Consider the following 25,482-nt stretch of genomic DNA (forward strand, 5'->3'; position numbering starts at 1 on the left):
TCCATACTTCATCATTAAACCTTGTACGTCCAGATTCGTTGAACCTTTTCTTTGATTTCATACTGAATTGTCAAAGTTGACAAGCACTCTTTAATACTTTTTTATCAGACTTTAATATCAGATATTTGCAAAATCACTTAATAGAAGGTTTCAGAAGGACAGCGGTCATATCTAACCAATACAAAGTATTTAAAAGAGTTTGCCAAAACAACACAGTATTTATCCATTTTACAGTACAGTGCTTTTTCCAATGTGCAAGTGTTAATCTACCTGTCGAGATCAAATACTATGATGGGCAGTGGATTGCCAATTGCAAAAAACTCAAATGAAGACAACCAATTGAAAATACTTCATCCACACGTATTGCCTGTGGCACAGCCAATGGTCTGAAAACTTCAGTAGGTTCTTTTCGACACAGCCACAGGGAAAATATAATGCAAGTGTAAGAAACAGGAAGTTGCTATTTTCATATACAGAGACAAACAAGTACAGAACCTTTTATTTGTTGGCGTGAGATAATTAGCTACTTTTGCCTTCATTACTTGTCGAGCAGTTGTCTGCCACAGTGACAGTGTAGTGTTCCATGTCATGCCCTGCGACTTTAATTAAACACGTTATAAAGAATGTGCAGATTTGCGGGTCTCATTACGGTTGATTCGATAATAATTAAAATATCCATCCGCGAGCATTAAATTGAAAATGCCCCCACGCGTAACTGCATTGAAGTGTAAATGAAGAGAGTGTAACTGGAAGGGAAGAATTAGGAGACGGCGATGAGACAAAGACAAGATTTCGCATGCTTCGCCGCACCCTGATTATCTAATCACATCATTCACATCTAGACAGGCCGTCCTGGACTTCTGACGAGCGACACCGACGGTCACCTCTGGGGGGAAATGTGACATGGCGACGGATGCCGCTCACAGGCGTCGGGTCTGTGCTGCCCCTATTGGCGTCTGCTCCCCGCTGCTCCATTTCTGCCTGTTAATTAACTGTAATGATGTAAACAAGAGCTCATCCTGACCATCTCGCCAACGCCCCAGGAAAGGCAATCTGTTAAAACAAACACCAGGGAGACGCCACCCCTTGCACCTCACACCATCCTCTCACACTGCAATCAACACCGGTGCCCACAATAACTGCGGCAAGATGGAACTCGGGCGGCGCGGGCTGATTAGCAGGTTGCCTGCACTTTTTGCAGCTGGATGAATCCGCATCACCCCTGAGATGAAAGCAGTCAGGAGGCAATGCACACATAGACAGACCTTCATATAGCTCGGGCCAGAAAGCCTATGATAAATTAAACATTCTCACGAGGGCTCTGATAAGTAACGTTCCTCTGGGTGTTATACCTCGTTGACAGGCATTTCAATGGAAGTCGGTTCTAGCTCTAAAGAGGTTTATCTTAGATGGTACAATGTAAGCCATGTGAAAACATATGCGGCAATGTAGAGACTGTTTGAGATATACATGTATTGTTGTAAGTATTAAATGAAGTTATTAAGTATGCACCAACATGACAAAAAATACTAATGAGTCTTTAAATGTGCATAGGGTGATGGAGAAACGTGTAGCTGACGTAAACATCTACGTCTATTTTTTTTAACATTACTTAACGCATAAATATATTTTGTCTAAATTTTTATTCTGTCTTAACGTTAAACATTAAAAATGAAATTGTTAATTGTTTGTTGTTTTCATAACAAAAAGCAAAGTAAGCCATTTTTTCTTTTTCTTTAAATATTAAGCCCATCCAGGGAAAGTCTAACATCCATTCTTTGTGAAATTCTCATCTCCCACAGAGCCACAGCGGCCAACATCTGTTTCATCAACAATTTCCACTGACAACCACTTGACTGTCAATTCTGTTTTTGCACAAAATATACAAAGCACTGATATTCACCAAACAATCGAAAAGTTTCCCTCTCGAGAAGTCACTTGACAAGTCTTCAACCCAGGAAAGTTCGCAGGACATGTCAAAGCACAGTCGAGTGTGTTTCGGTAAATCCTTTGACAGTAATCTCAAACTTTTATGTGCACGTTTTCTCTAAAAAGTAAGAAAGGGCAGAATATAGATATTAGCGCGCGAAGTCCTGGACGGCTCCCTGAGGCTCATAATCAGTTAGCCACACCCCACGTGACTGCTCCATACTTTATTTCCCCCACTACGCCTCTTCATCAGCCTTGATTAGACTGCTGGAGTAAAATGTCACATTTTACATACCTCCATATTTCAGCCCAATGCCAAACCCAGCTACGGCTCCCGGATGCTCGGGGGTGAAATGTCGAGGGATGCACCAATTCCTGCTTGCCCCAGTTTGCAATCTCACGAATTTGTCACTTCGAGAGCGAGGGCAGCTATGGAAATTACAGATGTGCTCCCTGTTAACATGCGCACGGCAAGCAAACATCATGGCGCTAATTGCAGCTAATTGGCTCAGCGTTGCTTGTGTTTCTGAATCAGATGAATAGCAAAGAACACATTAAGTGACACTGTGACCTTTTTAAAGCTCAAGTCTAATTAACCTTTTAGACACATGCAGGTGTTTTATGTAGGGCAGAGGGGAACAAACTTGGTCACATAGGTTGGGGGATGGCGCCTTTTACTCTGGTACAGCTTGTATGCCGCCATTACAGCTGCAGCTTGGAAAACCAGAGATATTAAAACCATAAACACAGAGCGTTTTGAGATAAAACGTCCCGCACCGGAGTAATTTTACATCATCATTCAAATCTGCAGCTCATTACCAAAGCTCTCATTTCCACGCTTTTGGCTTATGGGAAACAAACCTGCAGGCTATGCCTCTTGTTGTCCTGATTAAGTTTAATGCAACGTCGTGAACGGCGAGCAAAATGATGAAATAAAAAAAACTTCAGAATTTTCCTCATTAGAGTTATTTGCGCATTTCAATATACCCGCGTAAGCAAAGAAAGAACCGCAGCGTTCCAGTAAAAAAAGCATTTAAAGTCGATCAGTGGAAAGAGGGGACACGGAATAAAACAGAGCTTATACGGATCGACTTATAAACCCTTCAATACTGTCAAGCTTTTATTGCAGTTTGCTTAGCGCCGTTACGAGATGCTCGTACACACCCACAATAAAAGCTGTACACAACTTTTCATGAAATGAAGCTGGTGCCACTTACACTGTGACGATAATTTATAAGGGAAGGGGTGGGGGAACAGGGCTGGAGTCGTATATACCTGTACATTCTCATTCATTAATCTTTCTGGGGTGAATTAATCCTTGAGAGCCAGTAAGAGAGAGCTGTTTAATTTAACATGCATTTACATAATATACATAAGGAAGTGAACTGTTTTAAGTACTGTTATAAAATTATTTATTTATTATTGATTTTTTTTTATTATTTTCAACGGTTTATCATTTTTCCCCCAGATGTTTTACAGCATGTTAAAGTGTACGATTGGACATGCTCTCTTTAAACTAACCTTAAAAGAGAACAGGAATTATCCCAACAGAGTTGTGATCTATTGAGAAGTGTGATTACTAAACGCATACATTATTATATACATATACTATACATATTACAGCTGTGATCTATTGAGAACTGTGGTTATTAGTTATGTCTATCAAAATGCATCTGTTAAACACTGGGTAAATAATGTGACATCACAAACTGCTCCCACAAAACGAAGCAAATAAAATTACAATTGATTCTCCATTGTTAGGCAATTACATAAAAGCAATGGGTCTCTTATCTCTGTTGGCCTTTCATTCCCTCAATCAGAAATGAAATAGCCTTAGCATTCAGCCATCACGCTAAATCAAGTAGTGACCAGTCATCACCTGTGATTGCTTTAGCGTTAGCTGCATAATGTGGTCTGCAGCCCACCGTTTAGCGCCGCGGCACCAGGATCGGTTCCACCACAGCCATTTAAAAGATGAAATTGAGCCAAGACTGACATTTCCCTGCGACAAGATGCACAGTCTCTCTTGACCCAGAATAGATGAGGGGTTAACAGGATATGCTTGGAGGTTGCCATGCCCAGCCTCTTTCTAGGTCTGTACAAAAGCAGGGATAACATTCAGCGTGTAAGGCTAAAGTGTGTAATTTTCTCAAAGCTTTCTTTTATCCCAGTTTAGTATGTAGAGAACTCCAATTAACCGCAAGCCGTGTGTAGGTCAATATCCTTAAAGGTTCATATTGTTTGTTGATATGAATCAACAAACAATTTGAGGTTGAGACAATTAGTTTTGTCTACGAAACCGTTTTATCTGAAAAGAGAGAAGCCATAAATGCTGCGAGGAGTGTTATTCCTGTCACACAGCACTGTTCCTAGTGGTCTTACAAAAATGGAGGTCTGTTTCTCATGGGTAGAAAGTACATCATTTTCTATGTAGACGTAAAAGGGTAAAAAAAGTGGTCTTACAATCAATTGCTTCCCAGAAAAGTCCATAATAGACTCGTTGGTATGGGGCGATTTTGTGCTTAAAAGGAAAAAAGCAGGTACGTAATTTAATAACTCACATGAATGTCATATAATGAGCAAAGAACAAAATCAATGCAAAATGAGATGATTATGATGATGTTTTGAGCAAACATGGTTATTTCCCTTTGTAAAAGGTCAGGCTATGTTATGAGTTTGGGGAAAAATGACTCGCCTTGTAAAGGGGAATGGCTACCAGATGGCGTTGTGCCTGTATATAACTGACTGGCTGTTTTTGCAGGAGGAATGGAGAGCAGCCTGGCATGTCTAATGAAGACAAGAGACCTTTCCACCTAAAGTTTCTCTGGGCAATTATTAAGCTCCTATGGAGATGAGACACGTCCCATCAGACTTTAAACGAATGCTCTCTGAGGGGTGGACTACTGTTACGATACATGCATGACTGACTCTAGGACATTCAACGGGAATAAAACAACGACATCAAATTCTCTGAACGATCTGAAGAAAAGATCCTTTACCAGAGATTACGCATAGTTCACCCAAACATACACTCTTCAAAATAAAAAATATTATTTTGTGTTCAACAGGAGAAGGAAAGTGAAGATGTATAAAAGATGGTTTTTCAATTTTGGGTGAACTATCCCTTTAAAACAGGGATGACCCTTTGAACTCCTAGACGGTACTCTACTTTCCCTTTCTAGACTTCACACATAACATTCTCTCATAACCTTTGCTTCTTTCCCAACTTCCTGCTGTCCTAAAATCCCCCACAATAAGTGTTTTGCATTTAATGTCTCTTGGCTCCTGCAAATATTGACAGAGCGCTACAGCAGTGCCCCTCCCATCCGGGAAGGGCAGACAGTTTTATTATCTCGACTCATTTCGCGATCTGTACCAATCAATCCTTTTCATTTTACCACAGCACCGCCCATCTGAGCAACTACTGCTAACAGTGCAACTCAGCAGAGGCTCTTATGGGGAAAATGTTTTATCTACCCGGCCAATTGAGACATTGGCTACAGTAAATCATCGGTTCTCAGTGCCTCGGAGCATTTTGTGGCTTCATGGGTGCATGGTAAATGCACTTCACTGGAGCCGCAGTCCCCAAAATTCCCTAGACTGGCGTTCAGGAGTGGGGTTAGCTCTGCTGATGTCCTCAGACCAGGACACGGTCACACGCCGCTCCAATGGTCCTCCGGGGTAACGTGACAGATCGCTTGCTCACTCGCAGTGATGAACTGAGTACAGAAGTGGAAGTGCGTCCAGGGGTCACACAGGAGAGGTGGGAACGGATGCGCTCGATTTTGATCTCAAACACACACAACTTTATCTCGCCACTCTATTGAGGACATCTCACAGACGTCTATTGTTTCATACCAGACAAAATGTACTAAACATCACCATGCATGTGGTCAATATCAGTGTGTACTGGATGTTTTATAAGTAAGCCACAAAGTTAATAAAATACAGTGATTTTACTATGGTTGTGGTTTTAAAACCCTCTTTACCTACAATAAAATGCACAGGATATCATGATGGGAATTGACCAAACTATTAATACAGTAACGACATCACTACACCTCAGAATTTCAATACAAAATCAAGACTCAATGAAACTTGCTCTAACGCCGTAATTACTAGATATACACCTGATCTTTCCTGGCCTGTATATATACAGAACAGAACTGAAATGCCAAGACCCGACAAAGACGAACAGGGAGAATCTTTCATCTCTTGCTCCTGGTCCAAAAAGCGTTAAACCACATTCTGGAGGTTAAGCACCTTGTGTCTTGGCTCAGAGATCTCGTCATATTTGAAGATGAAGCTCATCCCTCATTCAGCTTAATGGAGCAAACACAGGTGTCATGCTAAACTAATGTGGACTAAGCTATCGCTTCTAGTACAACATCACTCATCTCAATCTGCGGGAACATTTGTTGGCAAGCGACAAGCGCATCGATGCTAACCTTCTCACCTTTCCTGTAGCTAGCACACATGTCTAAAGATAGTCGATACGATGGCGATACAAATGGCGCAATGTCACAGAAAAAGGTCAAACAAGCCGTTTAAATTGTAGTAGCTGCTGGAGTTCAAAATATGGTGCCCAAAAACAATGGTATGGAACTTGGAAACTGCCAATATGATGCAGTGGTGAAAATAATGTTGCTTTCTGGTAATTCCTTCCGGTTGATTCAGCAGACTTATAATTTACAAAAAAAATACAGATGCACATACATTCATACCGTGGATAGACTTGGGGAAATTCTCACACAGTTAATACTTCTTGTGTTTGGTTTGTAATTGTAACATTTTAAACTGGTTATTGCTAAAAATAAACAATTGAACACTATTATAGCTACTATTGACCATTCCAGTAATAATGAAGGATTTTAAATGGCGTTCTCAGAACAAACTAATATATACAAGGCTGGGAGGTGTTGCTACATTCTTCTAAATGACAGAAATTAATATGATTTATTACATTTAATATATTAATCTAACATTAACATGCAGCTGCCCATCATTTTAAAAACTTTGCCGAAAAGCCCAGCTGTACATTCCATTGTACTAACTTGCCCTATATAGTGTGACGGCGTACCCCACTATATTGATGCATGTGGTCAATGTGTTCATTGAACTGCATATTTCGTCCGGGGCAATAACACTGGCAATGGTCCATAGCTGTGCCGTAACCTAGATCTTAAGTTACAGCCTGCGCTTTTAACAGAAATTGACTTTCAAAAACAAACCTACTCAAAGACATGTTCACTGAAGTAAAAAGCTGACACCTAGCCCACGTCTCCCTAATTCTTTCCATAATGATAAAATTTCAGCAATGCATTCAAAAATAAAAAAGGGGTGAAGAAAAACAGAAGTGAAGGTTCTCATACTTGCATTTCAGCACTGCATTAGTTTCAGGATTCCTCCTGTCTAAAAATATGTTCACAGGTCCCTATCGCTTGAGATAATCACGGGGAATTTGTCTGCGCTGCACATGTGGGCCACAGCACATGTTCAGAGCCCTTTCTGCCTGAGGGCCGTCTTTGGGTTCTCAAGAACAAGGATTAGCTAGAGAGCTCATCCAATTCCTATCTTTTCATGTTAATATTTTATAGCAGTTGTTTTTTATTTTTTACACCCTCAATCCACTTGCAATGCTCTAGTAGACCACAGGGGGAGCTGTTCATTTTATTGCTTTCTAGGTGAAAGAAAGGAGTTTCCTAATGAGTTTAGCACTAATCTGCAATGCAAGTGGTCTGGAACCTCTGTTATAAATCAGGTTCACAGGCATGGGCATAGGCTATAAAAATGGAGGAATTTAATAAATCCACTGTATGCAATTAATGGCCAATGTGAGCATATACTGAAGCCGCCAAGCGTGAAGACAGAACTCATCGGACAGAGTCGAGTCAATCACGGGGGCCGCTGCGTTTTACAGAGGCTCTGCAATGATCTGTAGCAGCTGTCCAAACACGTCCCACCGAACCGGACCTGCCTCAGAGTAAAAACAGAGCCCCGTTTCACGTCAATACATGAATTATTGTATAAATAAATAGAAGAGGGAAGCTAGGTAAACATCTAGAATGTGCATGTACAGAAGCGAGCACTGTACAGCGATGCGTAAGGGAACTGAATGCAGAACCAAGATGTACAGTCCCTTTCCTAGTTTCTCCTGTTTTACTTAATGAGAACTTCTGGGGTTTACTTTGGAAGCAAGCTCACAACCCGATCTCCTAAATCAAGACCTTCTGTGTGGGCTATGAATATAAGTGTACACCATAAAAACAATAAACCGAATCGATAATTAGCATTTAACTCTTTATCATTTGTGGCACGGCATTAGCATTTATTGGGGTCCAAAGTGAATTCATATTTCTCTTAACTGCAGCATTCTACCGTCGTAGTGAGAGTTAAGGTGGACGGATTCATCCTCGCGGTGAGATTTAAGTAGTTCATCAAATGCTGGAGTTAGCAATTTGTCCCACAAAGACGGTTTCATCACAGCTAATTGTGTGAGATCCTCACCGGGGCTCCGCCGGTCTGGCCGGAGGAGCTGATTGGTTGGTCTTTTGCACGGCCCTTCTGGCTGTGGCCACCACGGATTAAAGCAGATCCATAACTCATGTGCACCAGATGGTGAAGATAGGGCCAACAGCTGGAACAGAGTGTGATCAGACTCCACGTCTTCCCGGACCAAAGCTGCTGGTCTTTGGCCAGCTTCATTAAAGCCTGAGCTTGCCTGGTAATTTACTGAGCTGAGAAATAATCTGAATATACTCGCTACACATATACTCGGAAACAAATGAGACTTGCAGATGTTTCTATGGCATGCTTACATCATGCTAGCAAACAAAACACCTTATTGTCTACTAAGAAATAAATAAACATGTTGATAAATACGTTTTGTTGGGGAAAGAAAGAATGTATTTCCATCACAGCTAACCCTGAAACTAAACTGATCAAACTACAACCCATGTGGACCTTTCTATGTCCGGCCATCTACTGTACATAAACTTATCCATTTAAATCAGTTCAACTTCAAAAAAAGTCAAGTAACTTCAAATGTTCCACAGAAAGTCTGTCTTTGATAAACATGATCTCGCGGGCCCGAATACTCACCACAGATCGTAAGTTATTATCTTTCACCAGCTTTAGGGAGGTTTTGTAGCATGATTCGAGGTCATCTCTTTGAGACTGGCCCAGGTTCCCTCTGGCGATTGGGCCGACGGTATGGATCACATCTGAAAGAAAGAAAAAAGTGCAGTTTAAACACTGTTAGAAATGTAAGCCTCAGTTATCATCATTTCTAATGTAAACATGTGCCGCGGTATGTGAGAATTCAAAGTAATGAATTTTCAATTAAAACCGTGATGCTGTCTAACACCAAGACAAATCCCATACGACAATACAAAAACAAAACAAAGCTTCTTGTCAGATCTTCAAAGCACGCCGTACAAGAGAATGACAAATAGAACGGTTTCAAAACCTGCTGAGAATCCCGGGAACGCATCCGCACGCTCGCAATCCTACTGGGTACAAAACAGCTTTTTTCTCCAATGTTATCAACAGGAATCTAGCAACAATGACAAAAGCCAACAATGGAACAAAAGGGCTGATTCGAACAAGTCCAAAAACTGTCCAAAATCCAAGACGTTTATTCAGTTAATGAAATGGCAGAGCAGATAGAAAATCAATTACTCAATCCTTTTATGCTATCTATTCATAAATTCATATCCGCGTAGCCGCCCTCATTCCGCCTTTGCATAGTAATGCGTAGGGTTGTCACTCAGCGGCATGGTCGGTCTAAGGCGGGAAGGCTGAGGGAAGCAGACTGCTTTAATTAAATCATTGGAGTGATGACAGGGGAGTTGAGAAAGTTGTGTGGGATTCTGAAAGAGAAATAATGTAGACCTTTCTGCCCGACTCCACCAGGCCCTTGAAGGTGGGCGGCGGGGGGCAATTTATTACAATAAAACGTGCGCTTTGCTGGCCAGCTCACACTGCCTTTGCCGAAACTGTCATTGCTTTTACAATCGGCAGCAGACAGCCAAACGGTCGACTTAATTGACCATTTATGGTCTGTACGTTGAGAAAAGGGCACAGGGAATCACTGCGTTTCTAAAGGCCACAATGAGGAAGAGTTTGTTTGTTTCGCTGGTGCTTTTGTTAAAAAAGATTCAGTGTGTAATTTTTACGAGGATATGTTCACATAAATGCAATATAATATTCATGAGCCGTTGGTTGCAATTCACAACCTCGCCACTAGATGCCTAATTTTAATACACTGGACCTTCAAAAGTTCCAAACGACAGTTTCATGGTGTTTCTCAATGTGCACTCATTGCCAGCTACATTTGAAAAATGCTGCCCCGATTATTATGATTTCTCTGTTTTAACAACTAGTTTGTTTACAATAACAATAATCAATGTTTATTCATATACATTTTTCTCTCCTGCATGCGTCTGTTCAGCTAAAGTCTGATTGAAAATGAGAGCTTTGTTTGCATTATTTAGCAAAAGATTCCTATCTTTAGCGGTTCGGCAAGTGAGAGTTCTGTGTGCGTGTGGGTGGAGGCTAAGTGCTTTTCTCATCATTGCATAACCCATATGAATCAATGCTTTGTCAATTATTGATATGTTCTCACTATTTCCCATTTCTATCCACTGTAACATGTTAGGTTTTCAGGGGGAAATGTAACAGTTGATCTCAATTAAAACAAAACAAAACAGTTTCTGTATTACAGGTGTGTTGTTACAAGAGACACAAATGATGTTTGTTCACATTGGAGATTAAATGTGTCACTCAGGGCTTTTCACTCTTTGCTCTTAGATCTCACTTAATGCATCATTCATTTTACATGAATGAAACACTCCTTACATGAAATTGCCATTCGAATGTTAAACATATAGAATATTCTCTCAAGAAGAAATTTGGATGCTTTTCTTCACTTTAATGTTGCGTACCACATGCTGTTTCAGGGATTACAGCACTTATATCATGTATTAACAATGAGACAGGCCAATGGCCGCTTTAACAGCACCCTGTCCAGTATGTGTGTGTGTGTTCGGCCTCTTAATGAGGCTGTAACTATATGAAATATCATCTCTCTCCAGACCATCAGGGCTGCACCCAGCAAGCATGATCGGACCATAATGTAGCCTGCGCCCAGTTGTTTTCTATGCATAATACATGAACCTCCGTCCCTTTAGAGCAACAACCCTTCAATTAGACGATGGAGAACCAGAACAGACCATCTATAAATGTATGAAACAAAAGCTATGCCCGTAAAGCACGCAACATATAACGTGTGTATATGTACAACAACTCATATACAACTACTTGAAAAGACCTTTAAGGACAAAAATATTCTGCATGCAGTCAAGTTCTCAGTCTGGGATTTGTAAACCAAAATGGAGCACCGCCTCAAAATGAACAGAAAAAAATAAGAACGCAAGAAAACAAGCATTACTTTTTTATGCAAAAATAAAGGTTTGTTGACAAAAGATAATCATTAATCTCACTGTGCTTACACCGGAATAAATAAAGGTAAATGTTTCGTAGACCGCTCTTGCTTTTGCAGACTAACAATTACCTTTTATGACGGTCGAATCCTTTTCTGTGCTTTCACAACAAACAGCACCCAGGAGAGTATGTATGTTTGGAAAAGACATTAAAAATAACAACAACAACAGTAATGATTGACAAGTGATGTTTTTCCATCAGATTTTACTCTTAAGAATCTTTTCTCTCCCAGCTGAGCTGTGAATCACTGCTTCTCGTCATTCTGGAGTGTTCATGCCACTGCTATTAAATGAGAAGCTGGACACTTTTAGTTACAAATGTTATTGAGTTATTGTGTAAACCATTTCCATTATATAGTATTCAAGCGTGGCAATCCAAATCATCAAAAATGAAGATCAATAACCTTTGAAGCGCTGAAGAAGTGCAAGTAAGTGTATGTGTTCAGGGTTGCCGGCAGGTCACGGACTGCGCTTTAAGTAAGTCCACTATGCCCTGGAGATAAACCGGCAATCATAACCCGTAGCTGATGAGTTTCCAGCTTTTTTTAGTATTTCCATTTGACTTATCTACTGTAATTTCCCACTTGCCGCACTGAGGTGGTCATATAATTCACCTCATAAAGATATTTAGCCAGCCCGGCCGACCAACCCTCGCCTAGCGTGGATGAAGTGAAAGAGCCATTATTCTGAGCGGATCCCTATGATTGTTTCTTTACGGTTCTGTTTGCGGGATGTGTTTTTCTCTCTGTGGTCCTGTTTCCGTGCGCTGACCTCTAAATGAACCCAATGAAGGTGTGATTGCAGTATCTCTGGCCCATTAACCAAGGCTATGTTTACATGCGGTGCAATAATCGGATATTTGGCTTTAAAAAATTCAGATAACGCTATTAATAAGGTGTGTTAAGAACAAATCCAATTTTCATTTCTGTTTTGACATGAGATGGGGAAAAACTAATTAAAAAGTGAAAATAAGGTAAAATAAAGCAGTTGAATCGACACGTGGACCATAAATTCTGATGAATATGCCGATAGAGAGGGTAGGTGCACTCAATAATGCGACAATAAACATACACCTAACGCTGTAAATGAATCCACATTCAAAATCTGATTTAAACGAAAATGGGAATTTGACGAAAATGCACCACACTATTATCACTTTTATAGATGGTTGTTAAATAAATATTTCATAAAAAATAAATATTATGATTATTTATTAACCCTTGTGTCATTCAAAATAAGACTTTCTTAAGTAGAACACAAAATAAAATATTTTAGACACATTTGGACATATTCTAAACATTTATGGACATTGAGACATTTCTCAGAACAACATGAGGGGTGAATAAATGATGACCGATCATTTCTTTATGTTAAAGAGATGATCATTTATTCACCTTCATGTCATTTACAAAAATGTATGGCTTTCTTCCTGCTGGAGAAAACAACAGAAGATATTTTGAAGAATGTCAGTCACTGAAACCGCTGGTCCCCATTGACTAGCATTGGTTTTGTGTCCATACAATAGAAATAAATGGGGACCAAAGATTTCCGGTTACCAACATTCTTTAAAATATCTTCCTTGGTGTTTTCCAAAGCAAGAATGTCATAAATATTTAAAACAACAAAGAAGGTGAGTAAATAAAGAGAATTTTCATAGAACTATTCCTTTAACATGTGTGCTGCAATGGAAGCATTGGCACATACAAGATGTTCTTTAGAAATCATGCTGGGATAACATGAATACATTCCCATTTAACATGGGGATAAAAATGAGTCTAATTGTAAAACGCAGTTTCATGGTGATTTTCAGTTCAGCATACTCTCAATAGACTGATTATTGAATTCTGTGAAAGCATAACGTTTCCTAATGGCGCCTCGCACATCTGTGGTCTACACAGTTACAATTCTATTCATGTGGCGGCCACAAATCGATGCTCACCGATAATGCAACTTGTAACGCAGAACCGTGCATATTAACACTGAAAAACACAAAGGTGTGTGTGGCTATTGTTCAGACTGCTGTCTCCGGGCATAAGCTGTTATGTAAAATAAACGCCGTTGTTTGGATTGGACTAAAGCGTTCAAACATCCGCCTCAGCTTAATCATGCAAATGAACACAGCTTCGCCTATAACGTCTTTTGTGCGAAGAGAACAGATCTCCTTTTTCTCCGCTCTGTCATTATACGCCATTCTTTTAGCGCCCAGAATTTCATTTGCATAGATTTCAACACACGCGCCACACAAAATAGCTGATAATAAATAAATAATTGTAAGATAGAAAAAACCTCACTGTCATTTCAGCTAGTCAGTTAAACTAAAGAAGGAAAGAAAAGGGAGAAAATGGCACAGCCGGCGAGGGTTCTTTTCTCGGGGAGGGAGACCAGATAAGACAGTTGAAAAAGGAAAGTTCACTAGGTGTGGTGAATAATCACCCTCCGGAATATGTGTCTGCCCCGCACCTCAACTCAATCAACGAGAATAATGCATACAATCACTTCACAATGAGCCCGTCAAGGGCACTTAAAGTACAGAATGGCCCCGTGGAGGGCGTACTGCATGGGTTCTGAATATGGATGCCTTTTCGCTCCCTTTACTTGACTGAACTCTCAAGCATTCGTTTGGCTCCATGCATCGTTCTAATCAAGCGAGACGAGAAACTGTTTTAAATGTGGCCGGCGGCGAGAGGACCGAGGTGCAAACGGCGGGTACTTCTTATTTCAGCGGACACAAGCAGACGCCCATGGGCTACCGTCAACAGCCATTAGAAATGAAAAGCAGGGTCTCTCAGTGCTATGCTCTGAGGGCCGGTATCCTCGCTGGAAACCATGAATACCAGAAACGTATTCGATTTCAACATGTTACCACTGCGCTTGGTTTACCTTAAGGCATTACATATGCTTTAAACAAGTATGTTAGCAGTACAGTCCGAATAAAACCTGAAACAGATGTTCTGTTAATGCTCCTGATGATAATATGATCCACCCGGGCGCTCTAAAAACATCGCATGAGAACGATTGAACAGGCGCGTATTGGAACCTTTGATGTGTGAAGTGAACCAAAATGAATACCAAAGCAAAGTGAGGTGATATGTCAGAAAGAGACTGAAAGAAACGAGACAGGCAGGTGAAAACGAGTGTGAGAACTTTACTTCAGGAGGATCATGGGAGCCACGTCGGTGTTGCTCTACGGCGCAGAAAGGCCGTGTTCCCACGTTTCTGCTGAACTCTGAAACACGTCGCGTTGGCAGCGTGCGACACAGGTACAGCAGCTGGAGCCATGATTGATCGGGAGGTACATCAAACGTCACCTTCAAACAGACGGCTTGGGGGAGACTAACGTGGCTTTTGTTCTTACAGCCCCTCCGCGCCACAAGATGAACCACCGGAGGGACGTACAAACATCAAAGACACCAGACACCATATTTAAACGCGTGAGCTGCTTTGGTGAAATCCGCAAATAGTCTGTGATTGCTAAACTTTCCCACAGAAATATTATTTGTGTGGACTGTCAGGTCGTGCGGATTGTCAAGAAAGGAGGATCAAATTAAGTACTTAAGTCCTGATGTATGTTGAAATGACAATGCAAGTCGTTACCTAATTTTAAAACAAAGTTAAGAGAACTGAAAGAGATAATAATTTAACCTTAAATAAATGTTCACTTTTTCATTAGGGTTTGGTCTTTGCATTCTTCTTTTAATGAAAGTAGGCAAAATTATTTGTATGATATAATGATATAAACACATTACATATTTTTATAAATATTATCAAGAAAAATATATAATACTTTTTAATAAACTATACATTATAAATCATTTATTTATAGATATCAAATAACAATATTAGTATTCATTTACAATAGTTATTTTTTAGGTGTCACTTTTATCAAAGGGCTCAAATAAATGTTTACTTTTTATTAGGGTTTAATATTTAAATTCTTATTTTAATAACAACCGGCTAGATTTAGGGCTACATTATTTGTATAATATAATAATAACACATTATATATTTTAATTTGAAAAAGATAAATATTATTAATACAATAATTTAGTATGTTTTTATAAATTATAATTAATTATAGCATTATAAGAATATATTTAAAAATATAATTGAATGTTTATAATCTTTTTTAAATAATTCATTATTAAAATTAATTTATTATATAATTTTTTATTTAGTTCTCGCCTTTATAAAAATGGCTTACAAACGAAAGGGCATTTAACATGTATACACACAGCTATAGGGTGAATTTAGGTAAATTCAGGTATATATACGTTTTAAAATGTATGATTATGAATACACTATTGATCTTTGTAGTCTATTGTATAGCATACACCTTAACTTTTGTTTTCTTCTGCACTTAGAAATACGCAGTAAAGAATGAAGCCCTGTTTTGATGACCTCAGTGACTCTCTTCTGATGACAGTTGTGGTTAGGGGCCGTCACAGCTCTGGGGTCCCGGTCCCCCGATGAACTGGAGCACACTTCTGAGAAAATGAGAGTCAATACTAATTAAGATATTACAGCAGAAGATGAAACGCTAGAAGATTAAAGGCCGGACATGCACTTCCGCTGCATCCAGAATCCTACGGCACTCTTTTGCTTTTGAGTGAGCTAAAACTCTGGAGGGATAGAAGATCTGTGGCAGGTGACAGTGGTGTAGTGATGACAAACAACAGATAGTTGCATCCAGTACATACAGACCTATGAAAACAACACCACATTCACAATATTAAATCAATTTATATTCATAAAATCCGCTGATAGAGATGCAGCTGACATGCAGTTTATCTAGCATATTGATCGATCAAAGGGGCACGCACAGATTTTCAACTTAGTGTCACTTCACCATAAACCAAACTTCTAACATTTATAATTTAAGGGGATACCTGTTCGTTCACCCTAATGCATTTAAAGCTCAGTTAATTTAGAAGAGAAATGAGCCTTAGATGATGGATTGGAAAGACCAAATTAGATTCAAAGGAACTGGCGGACAATAATCAAAATGCTTTCATCGTATTTAAAGCAATTATCTTCGCACGTAAAAATCAACTAAGCACATAATGACTTACACAATCCATAGTGAAACTGAATTTCTATATAAACCGCATGCTTCAGTCAGCCATTACGGCACGTAGAGGGTTAAAAAGAGACGTGCTGACAGGATTGTGATGTATTAGCGTGGAGGCGCATAAACACACGCTTTACTTGACAAAATTTGAATTTGTATCTTTGTTGAACCATTTCAGGCAGCACAAAGAAAACCTCGACAGCGGAAAAATATTTTTCATCGAGTTTTGGTCTCCACGAAGACAGTTCTGAGGCAACAAAAGTGCTTGGTTCCAGCATAAACGTATTTCACTTTCAATATTTTTCCTGTCAACTGTCAGAGGACAGACAATCAGAGCCACAAGTAGCAAAAAGCGAAAGTGTTCTTGAGAAATCTGTATTCCGAAGCACTGAAACTTTAACCTATAGATTACGATACGACTGTTACTGTAACTGCTACCCAACCACTTTAAACTCACAATATAAAGAGAAGTAAATACATTTCGTTTATAGAATAACTTTTACAATGTGCTTAAAATTACATTTCATGCAGTGTGTAATGTTGCTGTGTGTGCAAGCCGAAGCTGTAAAGTCGTAAGTGAACGGATTCACTTGGGAAAAAAGGAGTCGTCTGTCGTTCAAAGTTCAGTTCCGGGTCAGATTTTTCTAAATCCGTGTAATGCCCGTCTATCTTCCATTTGCGACACTTCACAGCAGACTAGACTATATGATCAATCCGATCAGAATAAGAATGGAAGGGATTAGACAGATGAACCTACTTTTTTCAATAGATTCAAAAGGTTTCATTTTGTACAGCACATTGGTCAACAGTAGTTGTGTTTAATCGGGCTCTTTATATAAAATGAATCGCCGAATAAATCATTTGAGAATCAGTCAAGCATTGAGGTAAGAATAACTGCCTATTATTAGAAAATGAAAGTGTTTTTTCACCGCGTATGTATGAAAACTTGTTGTTGGACACTCCATAACGCAAAGCAGGACATTTAAAATCACAAAATATTGGGGGGCTTTGAAAAACCATACTCTAATTCCAACGAAATCTTCCTTTTCCAAGCAAACAGAAGGTGATACATAAATATAAGGACCTCTCTATTGTCCTTCGGTCCTGTCTGTTAAATATACTACTTCCCGTCTCTCCTGGTCCACACATATTTTGTCAATGACAGCAGACAGATGATCTTCTAAAGGAAGATGAGAAGCTTTCGTGTTTCCTAAATACCCAAGCTTTAATGGCAGATTTCTTCAGCTGAATGAATTGGGTATGACAGCTCATGTAAGGCTTTCCATGTTTAACCATGGAATGGTTGACCTGAATCTATGAAGAGGTTAAATGTTGCCATGTGTGCCATGAGCGCACAAACTGATCAGCGCTATGTATTCTCTGAAAACAGACAAGACTGCATTTCCTTTGTACTTCAATCCTGATTGTGAAGCTGAAACCAATGAACCAAGAGGGCCTTTTAATAATGCCAATAATCATGTTTCTTAGTGGGTAAAACATTTCCTGATGGCCTAAATCGCGCTATATGCACATAAAAGGTACTAGGCACGTTTATTGCTCTTGTTAATGCAGGAAACGAAAATGGATTCCCAGAATTTCGTGGATCTGTTTCAGGAACTGTAATATCTTTGAAAAAAAATCCTTTATTAGAGGACTCTAAAATGAACAGCCCTGCAAAGAATGATGGGTATTCACAGAATTCATGTGAATGAATAATGAACAACGACACAGCGTGCACAGATACGCACACACACGCAAACAGCCTACCGGTTATACATGCAGACACGTGTATTGATTTGATGAAAAATGGAAAGATGGGTGTGTAAAATAGTCCAAAACATGAAGTAATACCATGCATGGCTGGATTTGACAGCTAGTCTAAATCTACATCTTTCACGCTTAAAATAGACAGCTGCCTCAACGCTGACAACATGAGTGTATATTGATTGCTAGTCAATCATTGTAACATGAAAAATACATAGCATGGCATTCATAAACCTACTTTCTCGAGTGGCTGTACTGTGCGTAATGCATCTGTACCTCTTAACCACTTGCGCACTGATGCATTCTTACAGTATAATAACAAACGCATTACATATTCAGGTTTCTTAACATATATCAGGTTCCTACGGCATATTGCTGCATATAAGCTCAATTGCGTTTTCCTGAGGAACCGCATTATGTTACAGCTATCAGTCACACTAACACTTTCCCGGCTAACTATGACCCGCAATTTAAGCTCTTTGTAATTATCAACATGATTCAGACTGCGAGCTTTCTGTTTAGTCTAGTTTGAAACAGGCCGGTCGGCAGGAGGTGTCAGTGGGGCGTGCAGGACCGGTGGGTTTCCTTATAATTCACTTCACGGATGAGGGATAATAGAATTCAACGTAATCAGCTATGGGGTCTGACTTCTCTACCTACCCCTATCAGACAGACTGGCTTCACACAGCTGTGAGTGAATAAAGCTAACAGGAGGGAGTATAGAGCCCTGTGGGGCTCAGGCTGTTAAAACAAGCCCTGCTTCTGCCCTGTATACAGGGGCGGCACCATAACCCATCTGAGTCTCTCTACCGTTATGCACTTGGCTGCCACTTGCGTGTTTGTTATCAAAGATTACGGAATGAAAACGCGTGTTCGAGACCAAACTGATCAAACCCTTGTTGTCATGGCGACGGAGATTTCGTCACAGTTCTCTTGTTGATTGGAACTCTCGGTTAAGAAATCAGCCTTTCTTTATTCTTATGGTTGAATGTTTAGTTTGTTGAGTAAACGGCAATTACTGTAATGTGGATACGGTTGTTAGTGTATTAATTTGTGGTCTTTTGAAAAAGGATTAGGGTTTTTCTTAAATGATGATTCATGGACCCGGATTAGAGAAACAACAAAGGTAATGGAAAGATTATTACCCCAAGGAAAATCAGCAGCCTATGAGCGCTGACATTATTTAAACATGAAAACGTGATTTGGTTGTCCAAATGTATTTTTATGTATCTGTCCATTTAAAGGGGTCATATGACGCGACTAAACTGAATATTATTGTTTGTTTTAGATGTGATGCAATGGGTATACACGATTTAAGGTAAAAAACTTTGTATTTTCCACATACCGTGCATGTTTGTATCTCCTTTTTGCCCCGCCTCTCTGAAACACGCAGATTTGAAAGCTTTGAAAAGCGAGTGCTATGATTGGCCATTTATCCAGTGTATAGTGATTGGTCGAATACTGCAAGCATGTGACGGAAATGTAATGCCTCTTACCATATTTGGAACATCAGGTTCCAAAGCAATCGTACTGACAGGTATGCCCACCTTGTTTGAGTAAACACTTGGGCGGTCTTTGTCAAATCATACCACAAACTGATGTGTATTTGTGGGGGTGTGGAGGCGTTTCAGGCAGGTCTGGGTGAGCATTCGCTTTTAGATAGAATGCATATTTTGATCTGACACTTTAAATTGTGCAATTTTACGTGTTTAATACATGCATGGGCAACTTATAACACACCAAAGACACAGAAATACACGAATTCGCGCCATATGACCCCTATGAGCCGGGTTTTCTTTCTTCTGCAGAACACTGTTGGTCCCTATTGACTTGCATTGGTTTTGTGTTCATAAAATAGAAGTCAATGGGGACCAATGTTTTTTGGTTAGTCGCTTTTTTTAAATATCGCCCTTCAGGTTTTGCATAAGAAATTTAATCTGAAGGTGAAATATTTCTTAAATTTGTTTTTGGTTTTACCGTTTAGTCAATTAAATGAAAATACCATGGATGTATGTTATACTGACTGGCCGCTGTGTGGTTAACTCTGCCTATCTCTTACATCCATTTGGTGTTCTTGCACTCCACATGTCACGTTTCCTCTATTTAACCACTAACAACTCCCCATATCTCCTTCAAATATAAAAATCGATGCTGTCCAGAGGTAAACGAAAATGTATAAGAGCTAGAGAGGAATATCAAGGCAACTAATAGCATCACGACTCCTTCCGAATGTCTGTGCATATTCACATCATAACACTTCAGCGAGGTCCCCACTGCATTTCACACACAGTCAGACAGTTTGCTTTCCAGCTATACCACTGTAGTCCCAGAGCCACTTGACAAGAATACAGTCCTACAAGACAGCCGTTCTTTAGGGGCCAGTGAGTTTCAATTCTATGTTGTCTCTGGGTGCAACTGAATGTCTATCAATTCAGCCAGTCTGGAACCAGAAATAGATCAGTCTTAAAGTGATAATGCACCCAAAAATAAAATTCTGACATCATTTACTCACCCTCTTGACATTTCAAACCTGTTTAAATGTCATGCTTCCGTAGAACAGTAAAGAAGATATTTTGTAGTTTTTATTTTGTGTTCTGCGGAAGAAAGACAATCTTAAAGATTTGAAATGACAGAGGCGTGACTCTGAAATCTAGCTTGAGGGATGTTTCTGAATCAAATACACCTGCAATTTTACAAAATAGAAATTTGAACTTTATATTCAATGTTCGCATTTATGTGAATGGGGTTTTGATTATCCATTGCTAAACATATTTGAAACCTAAACAGGCCGGATTTGAACACTTCCCTGAGCCGCTTAATTAGCAGCGGTGTGAAACATGTTGATGTAAACACTGAGTTATTGTGGCACTCGATTGCCAAAATGCTAATCTGCGTTGACGAAGTAAGAACTTTTTCCAGTCTTGCTGGAACACAGGGGCATTATCAAAAATAAACAGGCAGAGAGGAGGGCCGTCTGGGTTTGAGATTAGTACAGGAAGAAGGCTCTGCTACAACAAGCTGTTCTGGAAACAGAACTCCCAACGGACCACCAGGCTAATGAAGGAGCACAAAGAGACGAGTCTGTGCGTTATACCCACTATACCATTCCAGGCAGATGACAAGACGTACGATGAAAAGCGTTCTGTTTTAATTGTGTGGACTGCAGACCATGCAGCTTTGTTTACATACTGTATATATATATATATATAGACAGTGATGTCCAAACGTCTGAGATCATATCAAATAGTCATTCAAACCTGGAATTAAACTTAGTTAGATACAAATAGATGAATAGGAACATTTAACACTCGTTAGTGAACATTTGGGGAATAAAGTGAGGAAATAAAAAAAAGTATACTGTAAGTAGCCTATTTTAAAACTAAGTGGTAACTATTTTAATACAACGTGGTATGCATGACCTTTATTATCGAAGCAAACATGAAATAAGGGGAACATTTTGTGAAGGTAAAACTGTCTGCCAGAGTTTTGACTTTGGGATTAATGTGTAAAATCAATGTTGAGAGACTATAATCAAGTAGTTCAAGAGCGGTTTGATTTGGCAGTTCAATCATAAATATATTTTGTACATTTTCCTTACTCTTACCCCTTTATTCCCCAAACTTGACATATTGTGCCCCTTTATCTACAGATACAGTAGAGTGGTACATTATTGTAACAAGTTATTACACTGTAAATCCTGTTTAATTATGCGGTACATTGCAGGCCGTAAGCTAAAGCGTTATCAAATGTATTGTCCTAAAAATAACACAGAGATCTGTTGTCCTTAAAGGGACAGTTCACCCTAATATAAACATTGTTGTTAACATTGCTCACCCTCTTGTCATTTCAAACCTGCATGACTTTCTTCTGCAGAACACAAAAGAAGATATTTTGAAGAATGTTGGTAAACGAACAATGGCGGTACCCATTTTCCTCTATTGTTTGGACAAAACTTACCTTTCATACAGGTTTGAAATGACGAGAGGTTGAGTAAATAAACATTATTTTTTCATTGTCTCTTTAACTGAACACAGAATGTATTGCTATTAACCAGCTGTTTTAAAGTGTATATTCTTCTTTCTCACAGACTCTCACACACACACACACACACACACACACACACACACACACACACACACACACACACAGTGGGTGAAGCAGCAGCTGTTGGAGTGGCACTGATCATACTCTCCACTGGGAGACACTGCCTACACAGAAACACCCCCAGTGCTCCACACCACCAACACGGCACATCAAATATTTACCATCACTAAACACTGACTGCACGCTCCTCCAGCAGCCATGAGACCTAAAAATATGTAGTGCCACTAAAAATAATGAATATATAACAAGCTTCACCTTGTTAATGAAACTGTTACATAGCAGCAGATAAATAGTGTGTTTAAGTGCAGAGAGAGAGAAAATATTGGTCCTTTTTGTAAATGCAATGCATCCTGGGGGAAATGACTTTGATAACTCTTTGATAGAACGTCATTCAACAGACCGCTGTCTAAATGTAGAAAAGTGATAATTGTTTAATTAAAAAATGAAATGGATTGTGAAGTTGCCTTTTAATTTTTATAGACTTTAATGGGTTTAATGTGGCGGCGTCTGACACCGGGTGAAGCGCATCCTGTTTTAACAGGAAGCTGACATATAAATGGCAGCGAGCGTGAAACGACTATTGCAGTTCATCGGCTGAACCTTTATTAACCTCTGTCGCCTCACCACACGCAAGATTAATAATGCAGAAGATGCCAATAATCCAATCAGGAAGATCGATTATGAATATGCCTATAACACCTTGATGAAATTAGCCGCATGCATTAACGCTGAACTAGCTGTAATGGGAAGGATAGATGAGAAGATTAAACAGATCGTCTATCAAGCACATCAAGAGTGAATCCAGCTAAAGAAACACGATACCATCTGAGAAAGTTGTGCTCTCACACACAACCGCTATTGTTTCACCAACTCACTAAATTGAGCAATTTAACAGAGAGCCAGAGAGAGAGAGAGAGAGAGAGAGAGAGAGAGAGAGAGAGAAAGAGAGAGAGAGAGAGAGAGAGAGAACGTTCAACTTGAGTGTTTGCCTAAAGAAACAAAGTTTGCACAAAAAGACAAGACACAAAAAGCAATTTAAGCACTGTAAATAATAAAAAGAATGAATATAATACACATAATGTATGCTTGAACATTTACAACAAAATGAGAAAAGGAAAATTTTCGAAAATGTAAAAACAACAACACATGAAGGATAAAAAGGTCTTATGCTGATCTTTAGCAGTGTGCTACATGCCCGACAGAAGTGCACAGTGCTGAAGATTGTGCATTATTCTCTTAGAAATAGGCGACCCGATCCCTATTGAATAATCCGATGAATAAAACATGTTTGTCCACGCTTACATGCTTCTTCCATTTTCCTGTTCACCAGCAACAAGCTGAGCACCGGTGTGACATAACCTTAGCCTGGACACAGCTCAGATGCTTCAACATACAGCAGAGCATTTACAGTAAATCTGCAAAAATAACGAAAAATTATTCGCAATTTCCGTGCACCAGCTGCACCACAAGAAAAGTTTCCAAGCTGGCGCTGGATGGAAAAAATGTATTCAATATTCTTAAGTGTGTGGGTGCATTATATACATATATTAACATTCAACTGCAGTCGTTGCCGAATCAATTCAACTTGTTTAAGGCACAAAGTAAACTAAAACTGTTAACTGGTAAACTATTAACTGTTTAACAACATACATCATCAATAATTGAAAATGTACAGCTATAGTGATGTTTTCTCCCCATTTCTTCCTTATTCACTCACTCCTTCAAAATAAAAAATACAAAGAAATTGATCTCTCCGGGTCTTGCTCGCTCTTCAAACTCGTTTGCTTTTCTTTTTTCTTGGTTTGGGTTTCTTTGCTCTGTGTATCCGTGTCAGCCCATGGTGCCCGGTGGGCTATAAATGATCATGCTGGGATCCACCGGCCACTTCTGATCATGCTTGTGCTCAGCAAGACAGAAATCTGGTCTCGCAGAGAACAACAGATTCAATTTAGCAACATTGACAGGGTTTCGCTCAGTGGCCAATTACGCAAATCCATATTTTATGAATCATGCTATCAAACCTTTGCAAATGTATTCATGTGTTCTCCAACAGAGTTCTGAGTGCAGACTTTAACCCCTTTTATTTTGCGAACCATTATTTGAACCAGAACCATGTTATCCGCATACCAGTAAAACACAAGGTCAATGCAAACAGACTAAATATTGAGAGAGGGGTCTTAGTAGTAAATTCAGATGGCCACTCAATGGGTAAATAAACATGGCTCCATGCTCTTCTGGGAAGAGCAGCTGTGGAAAGCTGATGAGTCAGAGACGGCCCCTTTTACTCTATAAATTAACAGCCATTTCAATTAAGATGCTCTAAAAGCTGAAGTGATGTAGAAAGATGCAGTGGGTCAAAGATTAACATAAGCTGTTACGCGACAAAATGTACCACACACCCAAAACATTAAGCTAACGCCAGCAACGTGTGAATCTCTTTGAATAACTAATAATCCTGCATTACATTGAGACTGTGAACTGAAGGATATTTTTCCCTCTCCTCTTGGTATAACATTGAGAAAATGATACATTATTCATAGCTTTGATAGTCTGATTGCAATTAAAGGCATCTTCTGTACTACTATACGTCATATTTCATGTTAGCTATATTTCAATTCATCTAAAGTCATATCGTGCAAATCGGAATATATTACGCAATAAAAATTATTATCCTCCACAACTCCTACAAAAGTAAAAGTTTAGCATGAACAGTCTTTGAAATATGACAGAATAACACACACATGAAAGATTGATGAATCAGTCGATACAAATGCGTAAGCAACATCCTACGAGACAGCAAACATAAAGTCCATTAGTAGCAAATACGCATTGAATCCAAAATCTCATCTCCAGGAATGGAGTGAAACTCGTAAACTCTGAGAGAAAAACTAAGACTCCCTTCTCCACAGAGGACAGCAAATGTCATTCCCATCATCATCATCCACTCCCTACAACACACGGCAGCATTTATCAGACCTTGCATAAAATAACTCATTACACTTTATGATGTTAGTATTGCATATCCTAGTGCTTCAAGCGACTGCGGAAAGAATCGTGACCGTGAAAAACGATCGTGCAACATGAAAATTCCAGATCTGGATTGAATCAGAATAT

At 39.4% G+C, this 25,482-nt stretch overlaps 1 protein-coding gene across 3 annotated transcripts in view; it reads right to left on the bottom strand.

Moving 5' to 3' along the window:
• Window positions 1-25,482, bottom strand: part of macrod2 (mono-ADP ribosylhydrolase 2) — a 436,267-nt gene that overhangs the window by 128,367 nt on the left and 282,418 nt on the right. For all 3 annotated transcript variants that reach the window (XM_079472325.1, XM_079472324.1, XM_079472323.1), the window contains one exon: window positions 9,031-9,152. In XM_079472325.1, coding sequence (XP_079328451.1) covers window positions 9,031-9,152 — 122 coding nt within the window. The remainder of the gene's footprint in view (window positions 1-9,030; window positions 9,153-25,482) is intronic.

Source organism: Barbatula barbatula (assembly GCF_947034865.1).
Source record: "Barbatula barbatula genome assembly, chromosome: 14".
In the NCBI taxonomy this organism is placed as follows: domain Eukaryota; kingdom Metazoa; phylum Chordata; class Actinopteri; order Cypriniformes; family Nemacheilidae; genus Barbatula; species Barbatula barbatula.